General features: G+C 34.7%; 2 protein-coding genes across 2 annotated transcripts; both read right to left on the minus strand.

The window, feature by feature from the left end:
- Positions 1-987: 987 nt before the first annotated feature.
- LOC130713570 (serpin-ZX-like) lies at positions 988-1,914 on the minus strand. Its single transcript, XM_057563344.1, has one exon. It carries the CDS (start codon positions 1,486-1,488, stop codon positions 1,006-1,008), a length of 483 nt encoding a protein of 160 aa, XP_057419327.1. The 5' UTR covers positions 1,489-1,914; the 3' UTR covers positions 988-1,005.
- A 9,210-nt stretch (positions 1,915-11,124) lies between these two features.
- Positions 11,125-14,188, minus strand: LOC130713567 (serpin-ZX-like). Its single transcript, XM_057563337.1, has 3 exons — positions 14,036-14,188; positions 12,384-13,574; positions 11,125-11,542 (listed from the first exon to the last, which is right to left on the minus strand). The coding sequence occupies exons 2-3, from the start codon at positions 13,557-13,559 to the stop codon at positions 11,294-11,296; spliced, it is 1,425 nt and encodes a 474-aa protein (XP_057419320.1). The 5' UTR covers positions 13,560-13,574; positions 14,036-14,188; the 3' UTR covers positions 11,125-11,293.
- Positions 14,189-15,017: the final 829 nt, after the last annotated feature.

Consider the following 15,017-nt stretch of genomic DNA (forward strand, 5'->3'; position numbering starts at 1 on the left):
GTGCACCAAAAAAATTAAGATTTTTTAACTTTTACGATCAAATTTTAAATTCAAAATATTACGACAATTTATAATTTCAAATTGAAAAATACTTTTGACATTTTACATATCTAATTGTTATTAAATTCATATTAAGGTAATTCATAAACTCGAATTACGAATTACCTTTTTTTCTTCAGAGTTTACATTTTATGTTATGGAATTATCTACCCATAACTAATAACTAGATACTACTACTTGAGAAGTTTTTTTTTTTTTGTACTTACGAAGTGAATGTACTTCTAAAAGTAACTCGCAGACCTTAGATTTGAATTTTTTTTTTTTTTATAGGCTCTGTATGACCAGCTAAATGTTTTGGAATATCACCTTTTGGGCTCAGCCCAGTATCAATGAGTGATTGTTGACAAAAAAAAAAAGATAGCAAATTAACAACTTTGAGATCTCAACACTTGAAGAAATAAGAGATGGGAATAAATCTTAACTGGAACTAAACTTAACTCGTACTTACTTAAAATTATGGAAGAATTGAGATTTGAGAGTTATTGGACTTAAAATTAAATGCATGATATTTAACCTCCAGGTTAGACTAGATCATATAGATATTAGAAATGGTTGAAGATTATGCTTTTAATCTTTTTTTTTTGTCAAATAGGCATGGAAACTCAAAGTCATGTGAGAAATCAAAATTGGGAGAAATTCATTCACCTAGAAAATTTGAGGCAGAATTAAACAGCGAAGAAAAGCACAAATTCTCACAAATGTTAGAGTTGTTTTATTAAATTTTCAAAGTAGATAACTGTTATTGATGATTGTGACTCTCTACCGTAGTCTTCTGACCTTAGAAGAATTAAATCCTATTTATTGAAATTATTAGCCGACAAGAGAAGTGTTTGTTTAATCTGGATACTAAGAGCATCTACATCCATCACACTCACTAAAATATCTACATTATAGTTTTTATAATTTCACATAATGTCATATCATCTACACAACTTTACTAATTTTTCACATAAGGCCTTTAGTCTCTTTTTCAACCCACAAATTCACTTCACGGCACACTTGATCACCCTTGCGAAAATCCGCTGAAGCCAAAGCGGCCTTGTAATGAGTTGCCACAAGTTGTTTGAAAGAATGAGAAAGGGAAACCGATTTATCAGCCCACATTCCATTGGCAAAAGACAGATGATCGTCGGAGAAGACACCGGAGATGACATGAGAGAAGAAGGTGGTGAGATGGTCGACGGAGTCAAATCGGAGGAAGGTGAGAAGCTCGTCGAGTGTGCGACCTGCTGAACCAGACGCTATGATGCTAAGAACAGCAAGGAGAGACAAGGGCGAAAAGACCATGTTCTTGTCTTGTTTTGAGAATAATTGTTTGGTGATGCTGAGAGCAACATCATCAGCTTGGTGCCGTTTTTCTGCGAGCTCCATATTATTGTTCTGATTTTCTGATGAGTAGGAAAAACATGGTTTAGTACTTATAGGCATAGTTATAAAACTCGGCTCGAACCGGCCGGTTCGACCGGTTGAGCCGGGAACCGGACCCTAGACCGGTTCGAGCCGAGCATCGGATCGGCCATGCAAGCCTCCCGGTGTGAACCGATCATCTCGGCCGGTTTTTATGATTAAACCGGAGACTCTGCCGGTCTCGGTTGAACCAGCCTTTTTTTTTTAACAGATTTTTTTTTCTTAGAACGGGCTTTTTTTTTCCTGCATTTTTTTTTGAACAGTGAACTTTTTTTTTCCTTAGAACCGGCCTTTTTTTTTTAACAGAGCACTTTTTTTTTTCTTAGCATTTATTAGTTGCGAAAAAATTTTGAAAAAGTGTCTAGCTTGGATTCGAACCCATTCCCTCAAGATTCAATGCTGTGAACCTTACCACTAGGCTAGACAAGTGTTTTGATATAATGGTTACAATTAATTGTATTTATATAAATAAAAATAATACTATACAAATCTTTGACAAGTAAACATTAATTTTTTTTTTTGAACGAAAGTAAAGATTAGTGTTATTACACAAAATAACTAAAACACAACCCAACCATTATAATAATTACTTTTATATATATATATATATATATATATATATATATATATATATATAACAATAACTATTTCTAAACTTTATTTAACAATAAGTTAAAATAATTATTTGTGTGTTTTTATTATGAAGTTATTAATTAATGTTAGTTAGTATTATTAATTCTTTTAATTTTTTAATATAGAATGAGTCAAGTTGTTCTGTATATAATTTCTTTGCAAAGTCTTCTTGTCGTTTCTTTGAGGACAAATTAAAGAATATGAATAACAAGCTTTGGTGTTGTAAAAAATTGAAAAATTGAAAATCTTTTTAGCTAGCCTGAATCAGAAACTGGATTATATATGTAACATCCCGATCTGACGACTGACCTCACGGTAACAACACGAGTCTTTTCAGTGCTCTTTGTCCTCACTCGCACACTTCCCGGGAAAACTTCCGTGGAGGTCACCCATCACGATATTGCTCCAAGGCAAGCACACTTAACCATGGAGTTCTTATCAGTTGGGCTCCCGAAAAGAAGTTACAACTTGTTGTTATGGGTAGTACAATCAAATCATATATGCCCTCCTCAGCTGTATAGTCCATCCCTACACAGTCTCGGAATACCTCTTGTTCGGGTGCGAGATCCGCTCATTCCTGTGACCCTCCGCCTAGAAGCCTGCCAGGAGCCGCTCCTTGTCTGTGCCTCACTGCACCGGTGATCACTCCCCGCCCTCGTCGGCCCCGAGCGTCACAGGCCCACCAGCTTCCGCTTGGTTCGTCCCCGAACCACACCGTACTGGGAGAGGTCGGCTCTGATACCAATTGTAACATCCCGATCTGACGACTGACCTCACGGTAACAACACGAGTCTTTTCAGTGCTCTTTGTCCTCACTCGCACACTTCCCGGGAAAACTTCCCAGGAGGTCACCCATCACGATATTGCTCCAAGGCAAGCACACTTAACCATGGAGTTCTTATCAGTTGGGCTCCCGAAAAGAAGTTACAACTTGTTGTTATGGGTATTACAATCAAATCATATATGCCCTCCTCAGCTGTATAGTCCATCCCTACACAGTCTCGGAATACCTCTTGTTCGGGTGTGAGATCGGCTCATTCCTGTGACCCTCCGCCTAGAAGCCTGCCAGGAGCCGCTCCTTGTCCGTGCCTCACTGCACCGGTGATCACTCCCCGCCCTCGTCGACCCCGAGCGTCACAATATACAAGTTGTTTCATGTGCATATATCATTTGTTAGCTTATAATGTACAAGATATTAGTTGTTTATTCTGTTTTAAACTTGTTTCTACGCTTTTTGTTGTGATTAAAGCGTAAAATCGTTGTTGTTTAAAACTTATTTCAGTTATTTGTGAGTTGTGACATTTTGTTGTGGTAAAAAATTCCTTATTGCTTTTGTGTGTATGGTATTTTGTGACATTTTATTATGGTATTATGAATTTTTTTAATTTTTTTTAGTATCGACCGAGTTAAACGGTTCAACCAATGACCCAGTGGTTGAACCATTGACTCATTGACCCAGTACCTCGACCGAGTCGATCACCGGTCCGAGTCTGATAACACTGCTTATAGGCCGCCTCATACCACCTGAACCTAATTACCTAATTTTAAGAATTAAATAAATATACATTTCAAAAAAAATAAAAAATATATAAGAAACAAATCTTGTTTTAAATTAGTTTTCCTTTCAAAACAAAATCAAATCTTTTTTTTTTGTTTTGTTCAGATAACATAATCAAATCTTGTTAAAATTTCACCTACACCCAGAAGGTTAAACTGAGTATGAGTATGCAATTCTAAGAGAAAATATTTCCTACCATAATATACTACTTAAAATTATTATTTTTTCATTTTCCTGAAAATAATTGAGTTGTTACCGTAACAAGCATCTAAATATTTTTTTATTTTAAGGTGACATGAAACCAGCATCATAAATTCATAATTATCAATACAGAAAAACAACAAATGAAAACGGATAATATCAATCCTGAAAGACAAGACTTAAAAGGGACGATGCCAAACGTTGTCTATGATTCCTGGGCTTTGGCATGAATTTGGATCCTCTCCGGCCAATGCTCTCCATCACCCTGGTGGCTGCAATTGGTTATTTAATGGTATGTTGATAACTGGTCAATTTAAAGTAGCATTTAACACAAAACTGACCGGTAGTTAATGAGTGTTGGGTTAGAGAATTTGAGGTTTAAATGTGTACTTGAAAAAAGAGATAATTTATGTTGGATTAGCTGAGCTATTTAATTTCAGTTTTAAAAAAAGTCAAAAACAAAATTGATTTTTTTTTGTTACAAAACAAAATTGATTTAAGTATATAAAAAAGATGATTGGCTATATATAAATATGGTAGTGGCAGACCATTTGTTTTTATGCACGTTTAAAAAAACAGAAATGGCCGATGTTTGAGGTGGTTAAAGAGAATTGTTTAAATAAATTGAAGAATCTTTTAAATGGGAATCAATGTTGTTTGAATTTTATTGGCCAATGTTTGAGGTGGTTTTAATTTTAGCTAAAATTATGGACGAATTTATTTATTAGGAAAATTTTGATTCGTCAATTAATAGATTCATAGGTAGTGTGAAACAAATTTGAGGTAGTTATTAATATAAGGCATTTTCTTTCAAAAAAAAAATAAGGCATTTAACTGATTAAAATAATTCAAAATACAAATAATTAAGATGGCTTATTACCTAGCTATCCTCAACTTAATTTCAATTTTCAAATGTGTTACTTTGAAGTTTTCATAAGTGGAAATAATATTTTCTTTTTAAATTATTTAATTGTAGAAAAAATAAGTGAAAGGTATCTCATAGTGTGACATATGTCAAAAGTTTCCTTCTTATAAGGTTTCTTTTATATTATATTTAGATTTAGATTTAGATTAGATTACTAGTAATTTTAACATTTTCTCCTTCCCAAGATCAACCACTGCACAGTATTCATAGGTTGCTTGTTAATAAGAAGGTCAATTCAGTCCTCTTATAGGTTTAGCCTTCATAAATTTGTCTATTCACTTCACAGATTACTCATCTTGGCAAATGAACTAGATCCCAACCTAGACGATTTCTAGATTTACATCTACTAGCATTTTTATCCCGTGCGTTGCACGGCGAATACGGATTTCATTATTTAAGCACGTATTAATGAACTAAGAATAAAAAAAATGATCATTCAACCAAACAAAATCAATCACAATGAGTATCACACAACTTGCAAAATTTGATAAAAGCTTCATATATATATTTAATCTAAGTATTTTTAAAATTATGAAAATATACTTAAATTAGATGGAATTTTTTCCTTACACCAACATTTAATGCATTACAATTTGACAATTAAAAATGTAAGGAAAATTAATAACTATTTTTCAAAAACTCAAAAGGCTACATTAGGGTTTATACCTATAAGGAATGACGGATCAACGTCCTTATACATTATATCACAAAGTGGAACAAAAGAGTACGGAGAAGAAGAGAAAGTTGGTGAAGGAGATCAAGAGGAAAAGGGAGAACTCGAGCAAGGTGGAAGCAAGGATCAACCACTTCATCTTTTCATCTTCTCTTCATATTCCAAAGACTAAGGTGAGGGTTGATCTAGTAAGGGTAGTTTAGGTGATTACATGTCTAAAATTCATGATTTTATGTGAAAAAGATGTGATTTTGGGTGAGTTATACCATGAAGGGTTTGTTTGTATGATGGGGAACTCTCTTTATGCATGATTATCATGTGAAGTTTCTGTTTTTGCCATGCTCCTTACGTGATGCTATGGTTCCATGATAATCATATGGCAACAGTTGCTATTTTTCACTATTTTGCCTACATCTGATTTGTGTTGTATAACATGCACTAGATATGAATATTTGATGGTATTTTTATGATGAAACCTTGCTGGATTTAACAGTGGCGGAACCAGGAAAAATAATATGAGGGGGCCAAAATAAAATTTTAAACATAAACTAAACTTTTTAATTAACAATAAATATATATATATATATATATACACACACAAAATAATGATTAAACTAATTTGTATACTCATTAAAAATTTATTATAAGATATATCAATGATGTTTGAATTTTCTTTTCATTTTTAAATTTTTTTATGGTTGGGTTATTTATTATATTATTTACATTTAATTATTTTTTTAATATTTATCTTTCTCAAAAGTTTTTCTGTTGAAAAAAAAAGAAAATATTCTATAACTCTTGATTATTAGTTTTTGCCTTTCCTGAACTTATATATAAGTTTGTACCAAAAGTTTTGTACCAAAAATATATATATAAATAAAGTATTACCTACTAAGAAAAACCTTCAACGTTTAAAAGTGATAATCAGCACACACTGTTCAAATGCATTTATTTATTTTCAACAAAAAGTCAAAAATAGAACTTTTGTGAAAATGTTACTAAATAAAGTAAAAAACTGGCAAGGGAGGGATCGAACCCATGCCATGCTAACAATGACATAGAAACTCAACCACTGAGCTGACAGATATCACTTATAGTTATGTGAACTATTATATATATATACAATATTTCGTAGAAACTTTGGGAGGGCCAAGGCCCTCCCCTGCCCCAACGTAGTTCCGCCCCTGGGATTTAGGCATGAGAGACTTGATCAAACAATACCAAAATTTTGGAAAACCCTAGGCTCCAAAGAGGCCACGGCCGAACCCTATTTTGGGGGTTTCGGCGGATTTTTCTCGTTTCTTTTTATCTACTTGTTGGCCTGATTATTTGTGCTAATTTTATTATTGAGATTATAGAAACATGGATTAAATTTTATTTGATGTGGTGTGGTCGAATCCTAAACTCTCTAGGGTTTGATCAAAACTTGCTATATGTGAGAATTGGTTGGATAACATCCTCTTGGGGATGGAGTGAAACTTTATATGATTTGATGAACATAATTAGCATGAAGACTTACTAACATACATCAACACATGATAATTGCTATTATACCTTGAGAACGAGATTTCGCTTGCAAGTAGTATTTAATGGCTATAGTGCTAGAGTAGGCTATGGACCATGAGAACGATGGTGCCGTTAGAGACAAACGGTTACTTGCACGCGAGGGAGAATTTATGGATTGACTGTGTGGTCTCCTGTGATAACCCTGATTGAGTCACGGGTTAGGGATTGATTGTGTGGTCTCCCCGAGAATCGTGGTTTGACTGTGTGGTCCCCTCGAGATTGTTCATCTGCGGATGATCGAGATTGGCCAAGGTGGTGTGGTGGTTGTGTGAATGGTGAGGTCGTTAGCCTAACTAAACTATTAGGTTGATAACTGAGATATGAAACTATATTTCTTATTTATTCATGTGACAGTATGTGATCTGTGATTTACTTGTGCGTCTAGCATGAGATCTGACCCTCTCTATGTGTTTATTTGTTGTTCTGGGGGGCCCCGGATGGTTCTGATCACGAGCGTGGTTCGTTCGTGGAAGCTGACACTCCATGAGGAGGAGAATGACGAGGCTTGGGTGTCCGACTCACCCCAGGTGCGTCGCATCTATGTCGGCGGTGCTACACTTTCGGGTCGCAACGAGGAGGGAGAAGTCATCGAGGTCCAACAGGTTGAGAACGGGAGGGTGAAGATGCCGGCTTGAGAACGGGAGGGTGAAGATATCATGTTCAATTTGTAGACATTTTAAAGCAATTTCTACCATGTTCTATAAGCACTTTGGTTCTTCTTTGTTCACGAAGAGAGAGTTACTTGTGAAAGCTAAATCTTGTTTGCATCAGCAAAATCCTGATTGTGATACTTTACTATATTCAGATACAATGGTTAAAATGTTAATCATATTACATATTGAGAAGTTTGTATGGGGAAAATATGATGGCGATAAATTCATGGATTTTAGTATATATTTTTTTTTATCACTGAAACTTGTCCATGTATATTTTACCTTCATCTATAGCATCGTACAAAGCACATCATACTTATGTTTATAAACAAATTTAAATATTAAGGAAAAATACAAAGGTATGTAAACACTTAACAACATGATGTTGCTTTGCTTCACCACACCTATTTTCGATGTAGCTGAGCAAGTTATCTTATTTTTTTAAGATACTAACTGAAAGAAATTTTTGAGGAATTTAAATTAATGTGAAAAATGCACGTGGTGACCGGCAATTGGTAAAAAATTTGTTCCATATGCATTATGACATTATGTTATTCAATATAAAAATATTTTATTTTTATATATTTTATAAATTCTTAAATTTTGGTATAAATACAATTTTTAGTTATTTTATTTGTAGTTCTTTAAACTATTTTGGTGGGAAATATATCGAATTATAACTAGTTAAAAATGGAAATATGCGGCACAAGTTGTTTAACATGTTTTTTTCACTGTCATATCATGATGGATTTCCTCTCCCACTTCTCTTTGGTGTCATGGATTTCCACTTCTACCTCTCCTTCGTGTGAAGCCTATATGTAGGGATTGTAATGGGTAGAGTCTGGGTAGGGTACTATAGTACCCATCTTCATACCCGCGTTTTAAAAAATTATCCGTACCCGTCCCTATACCCGCGTGGGTAGCAACTTGAATGCCCGTCCCCGTACCCTCTGGGTACCTATATGCCTGTACCCGTGCCCATTACCCGCAATTTAGCTAACCAAAATATATTTTTCACTATTTTTGTTAATAGAAAACAAAAAATGCAACTAACTTTTTAAATAAAAAACACTAATATATATACAAAAGATTATCTACGTAACAAATAAAATCATTCAACTAAGAATATTTTTTTTAGAACGAATAAGTAAGAAAGATATAACTTAATTTTTAATTTTGGATTTATAATATAGTCCTAAAGTTGTAGGTTATTAACTTACTAATTTTAAAAATAAATGGAAGTAAATTAACAATGATGATGAATACTTTAAATAGTCACCTATTTTTTAAAATAAGTAAGTTTGAAAGCTATAGCTTAAGTTAATTTGTTCATATAATAATAATAATAATAATAATAATAATAATAATAATATGTGTGTGCGGGTATGGGGCGGGTTGGATACTATAGTACCCATACCCAATAATTTTTGCGGGTAATTATCCATACCTAACCCCATACCCATCTAGCGGGTTTTTACCCTACCCATAGTGAATATTTTTTACGGGTACCCTATCGGTCCGAAACCCATTGTCATCTACAGGTTAATAACAGGTTGAAATAACTGGTAAAAAATCTTGAATTTTTATTCAAGAAATGAGAAACACTATCTGCTGCTAACCAAGACATGTTAAATGATAGTAAGATACAAAAGACTATACAAAGACAGTGTAGATCTCCCACTTCAAAAGAACTAAATAAAAAAATATATATATGTTATGAGAAAAACTTCCATGGACTTAATTGAGAAGTTCATGTTGCTATACGGAAATCCTGCCCATTTAGATTTAAGCAAAATTCCAAATGAATACTGTACATTAATTTTCAAAAACATCACTACCATTAAAATCAGCTAGAAAATAGTGTCAAGAATACCACCATCATTTAGATCACGTGGTCCAAGTCCATCAACAGATACTGCTAAGGAACGGAGAACAACACCGGTGAATAATTCTCCTTTGAAGATATTGAGACACCCAACTGCAAAATAATACTTGCAAGCTGGCTACTCATTCAAATCTGCCCAACTAATCTTTCTAGAACGTGCCTCTTTGTTCCCTCTGGTAATGTATAAGATGGATCATAGATAACTTGGTTCTAAATCATGTTTTAAACAATAATATCAAGCCATTATGAAAGGTTTAGACATAACATAACCTATAAATAAGAGTGAAATATGGGTTGGCAGGCTGACCCAACTAACCTATTAGTAGCCCGTCAAAATACAGGTTAGGTTGGGTTGGACCACTTTTAAAATTTAGGTTTAAAATCTCAACCCAACCAGTCAAAAAAGGTGGGCCAAACGGGCTGGTCCAGCGAGCCAAGCTCATTTTTCCACCCGTAATACAAACCGTATAGGGATGAAACTCTCAAGTCTCAACCGCATACTTAAGTACTATCTACTCAAGTGCGCTGAGACGTGTTGGTGGCTTGACCTTAATTTAATTATTAACTAATGGAATTACCCGTGCCCTGCACGGGTGACTTTTGTTTGATAAAATTGTAAATCTAAATGTTGTGTAACACTAATTTTTTTTTTTGAGTAAATACATCTTAACAATTGTTTTAAGGCTTACATATGTTTTTGGTTCCTCTAAAATTAGGGTGTTTTGGTTTAGGCCCCTTTAAATATTTTTCTTTGGTATAACCACCTGGACCTCATTAAATGATGTGACAAGGTCACATCAGCTGGCGGAGCTCCGACGTTGACCAAAACGACCGGATGGACTAAAACCAAACATTTCGCAAAAAACGAGGGACTCATCCCAACCTTTACGCCGGCGAGGGACTAAAGTCATATTTATGTAAAAGTATAGAGACCAAAAACCCAATTAAGCCTAGAATATAAAACTCATCCCATTTTGGTATTTAAGTACTTAGAGCAACCGAGTAGTGAACTTGTTTGGGTAGTGAGTGGAGTGAAGAGAAATGGCTCCCAAAGGTTTCATCATCTTTTTGTCTTTATTATCCTTTTCAGCACTGTCCCTTCTGAGTCCTTCTGCACAAGATGTTCAAAACACTGGCCTTGTCATGAACTTCTATAAGGAAACATGTCCTCAGACTCGAGAAATCATCAAGGAACAAGTCAAGCTTCTTTACAAGCGCCACAAGAACACAGCTTTCTCATCTTCCATGATTGTGCTGTTCAAGTACACATGCTTTTTTCCTTAGTTTTTGCTTCTTTGTTTGCAAGGTTCTGCCTTTTTTCTTAATAGCTTCTAAAGTTTGTTTTTCCCCTAATTGGGTAGAGTTTGATGCTTCCTTGTTGCTGGACAGCACAAGGAACTTGTCTGAGAAGGAGAGATAGGAGCTTTGGGTTAACTTCTGGTACATTGAGTTGAGACCATCAAGGAATTTCAGGTATATTAGGAAGTTGGTTACTACTAATAATTTTAATAAAAACAAGAACAGCAATACTATTTCTTAATGTAAAGTACCAAGACCTTAAAATGACAAAACAAATAGAGTAATAAATAAATAGATCCTAACAATGAGGAAATTCACCAACATTCACAAACGAACCTACAAACTACTTCAAATATAAAATTAAATTTTCAGAACGCAATATTTGTTCTATCACAGGTTTCATCCAACCCACCAATATTAAATAAGCTTTAAGCTAGCTAAAAAACCATGCCAAACATAGCTTTCTCCAATCGTTACCCGGCTTTCTTAAAAACAAATCATCCTCCTCTTCATCCTTCACTTTACTTGATCTCTTTCTCTTTGGTGGAACCACAGGCTTATCATCCTCATGGCCAGCACTTTCATCTTCCTCTTTCTCCTTCCCAGTCTTCTTTGATTCAAAATCACTAGACATTTTCTTCAGCCTCTTGCCTTGAAACCGCTTTCTTTTTCCCAAATCCTCCTAAAACATGACATTTTAGGTGTAAGAGTACCTCAAATGCTTAAAACATAACAAAATGGAAATATATATACATGGCACTCGCAGTATATTGACGATACAATAATGCATCAGCACAACTAAATATGATGTTAAACATGAAATATAACTAAGCTTCTTGGATGTCCAAAATCCTCAAGATATTTACACTTTAAAGTGTGCTATCTACTAATAATTACAAAAATTCTGACGAACTAAGATCTAAACTCTCCTCTCTTGTTCTCTCTTTTTTATATTGGTACTAAGTAATGTTGATGCACATAATTCTAAAAAGATCTAAGTATGAGTAATGAAAATAAAAAGGGAAAAGGACATGGAACATGGCAAAGAGTAGAAGCCAAGCCCCATCACGATAGGAATGAAAACGTTGTAACATCATCAAGAAAAAGTTTCAAACAGGTTCTGTAACTTTATCATACAAAATACAGTAAAACCTTCCATGATTGGCATTCACGGTTTGCTTGAGATGCAAAACCAAAAACTTTTCCATCATCATGCTTAGCCTTATGTAATTAAAAGTAAAATAAGAAATAGAAAACAGAACATGTTTAGTCCAAAAAGATTTTTGTTTCAATTTAATTTATGACAGTTGAGAAAAGTCTATTTGTGTAAGAGTAACACTCACAATATAAAAGAAAATTGTAGTAATGACCAAAACATTACAGATCTACTGCTAAACAACATTGGTTCAACCAAATAGCTTTAAAAGAACAAACTGACAGACACTATTATCATTAGTCCTTTTAAACTATTCCATTAAGCATAATAAAGAAAATCATGAACAGTGGATGTTGAGATTGCTAACCTTCACCGGCGTGCCTGCTCCATCAAGAGGATTGAGCACCTGCCCAACAAAGAGGATTGTTCCGGTGATATCTTCTCGGATCAAGAAGAGGAAAGGGTGGTCCGCTACAAAATCTATATGAGGACAAAGTCCTGCTCCTCCCAAAACCATACGAGCAGCGGTGGCCGCTACAGCTACAGTTTCCTCTTCATTTACCTCAATGGAAGCTTTGTGAAATATGCTTCCCACCGAAGGAGAGTTCACCTCCACCATTTTGGTAAAACCTGCCCGTTGAGAAAAAGGCAAAACCACTCCCAACTCTTTCAGCACTTGAGAAGCTTCAAATTCAAAAGAAATCTTAAATTTTGGAATCTTTAGTCTACGTGCTTGCACTTTTCGCTCATCAAGAAGAAGAAGGTTGTGTTTCAAGAATCCAGGTTGTGAAGCCAACTTGTCAATTAAAGCAGGCAATCCATCTTTTTCATTTGGAAGAAAAATGTACATAGAGATTTGGCGTTTGTCATCTCTACCTTGTTCATAGAAAAGACGGAGGACTTTGAAACCACCAAAAGTGCTAATAAACCTAATCTGTTTGTTCCCGTTGCTTCTCATGTAGGGAACCTTAACTGAGGTACCATTAAGGAGGTGAAAATCATCTTCGCGTGTTATTGAAACATCAAATTTGTGTTTCCACACACCTTTGAAGTGCAGTGCATTTGCAAAGATAAGCCTGGTTGTTTTGTCCACTGCACCGGGAGGAAGAAGGTTTTTGATAAGGCCTTTAGTCTCTTTTTCAACCCACGAATTCACTTCACGGCACACTTGATCACCCTTGCGAAAATCCGCTGAAGCCAAAGCGGCCTTGTAATGAGTTGCCACAAGTTGTTTGAAAGAATGGGAAAGGGAAACCGATTTATCAGCCCACATTCCATTGGCAAAAGACAGATGATTGTCGTCGGAGAAGACACCGGAGATGACCTGAGAGAAGAAGGTGGTGAGATGGTCGACGGAGTCAAATCGGAGGAAGGTGAGAAGCTCGTCGAGTGTGCGACCTGCTGAACCAGACGCTATGATGCTAAGAACAGCAAGGAGAGACAAGGGCGAAAAGACCATGTTCTTGTCTTGTTTTGAGAATAATTGTTTGGTGATGCTGAGAGCAACATCATCAGCTTGGTGCCGTTTATCTGCGAGCTCCATTATTGTTCTGATTTTCTGATGAATAGGAAAAACATGGTTTAGTACTTATAGGCCCCCTCATACCCCTCCATTAAAGATGCTCTAAAAAATGATCATCACAAGTAAAAATTCATGCAAACCAATTAGAGATGCAATTACCCAAATCCTAATATTGACATCTGAAACAATTTCATACATCAAACACCGTATAGTTCCAATTACCCAAGTCCTAATAATATAAGTGTGTTTCAAAAAAGATGCAAACCAATTATTTCAAAAGCCAGATCCTTTATTATTTCAAAAAAAAAAATGGCCACATAATGCACCGAGAAAGAGAGCAGAACAGGATATAGAAGAACAGAGGAACTCGGCCAGTAACATGAACAACACGGAAATAGGAGGAAGCAGAACAGGAACAGAGAAAAAGAGCTCCAAATCGAGAAGGAAAAAACATCACAAAAATGTCCAAGCAACAAAAGAATAGAAGATACGCTAACCTCGGATCTGAATGCACAACAAGGAAATGAAAATTGAGCCCCTTTTTCGCGTACGCTGAAGCTGTATCCCTCTCAGCGGTGCAAGGAGTGGTGTGGTTACTGAATGGAGTTCCTTTTGTAACCCTAAAAACTTAAGATTGAACAAGGAGATAACAAAATATTTTTTAAACATTTTGTTTTGTTTTTATTGTTATTTGTTATGTTAGTTTATTATTAGTCTTATCTCATTGAGATATAGTTTAGATTTATTTCTCTATTTTAGATTAGTATCTACATAAAAAAATATTTAAAGATTTTGTTTTGTTTTTATTGTTATTTGTTAGATTAGTTTATTATTAGTCTTATCTTATTGAGATATAGTTTAGATTTGTTTCTCTATTTTATATTAGTATCTATTTAAATAGTTAAATAGAAATAGGTTTAGATAGATTTAGTTTCTTTTTATCTCTTTGTTATATTAATAATAAACTAAATTTTAACAGATATTCAACAGAGTCCTTATCTGTCTTTGGCTTCTCTGCACTTTAAGGACTTTCTTCTTCCCCATCTTCTTTATTCATACAACTTGCTTTGTTCCCTTTTCATAGACAATATTTTATTCTATTTCTTCTGCTTTATGCTACCTTTAATCCATGGAGACTGTCTTCTTGATTGAATGATTAACTTTTACTTAAATTTTTCATGACTGACAAAGAGTAAACGTGTTTTGATTCAGGTTCGATGTGAGAATTTTTGAAATTGCTATGTTCGCACAGATCCTTCTCAAGTATGACCTTCAAGCTGTCTCTTTCAGAGACCGTGAATGAGGAATAAATTGATTGAAGAGGTAAGCTAACATAGAAATCGAAACTGTTTTGTGTTTTATGTTTTTGATATGTTATTTGAATTGTGATCATTGTTATTGCTCACCTTTCTTTTCTTGAATTTGCCTTCTTTATATTGTGGACTGCACTCTAGAATTGAACAACTTCAGTGTTTGTTA

The sequence above is a fragment of the Lotus japonicus genome, chromosome 4 (genome assembly GCF_012489685.1).
Source record: "Lotus japonicus ecotype B-129 chromosome 4, LjGifu_v1.2".
Lineage (NCBI taxonomy): Eukaryota > Viridiplantae > Streptophyta > Magnoliopsida > Fabales > Fabaceae > Lotus > Lotus japonicus.

Bases quoted from the DNA above. Each gene is read 5' to 3' on its own strand.
- LOC130713567 (XM_057563337.1), bottom strand. From the start codon at position 13,559: ATGGAGCTCGCAGATAAACGGCACCAAGCTGATGATGTTGCTCTCAGC. The intron at 11,543-12,383 runs GTTAGCAATCTC...GTCATGTTTTAG, and splicing joins GAGCAGGCACGCCGGTGAAG to GAGGATTTGGGAAAAAGAAA.
- LOC130713570 (XM_057563344.1), bottom strand. From the start codon at position 1,488: ATGCCTATAAGTACTAAACCATGTTTTTCCTACTCATCAGAAAATCAG.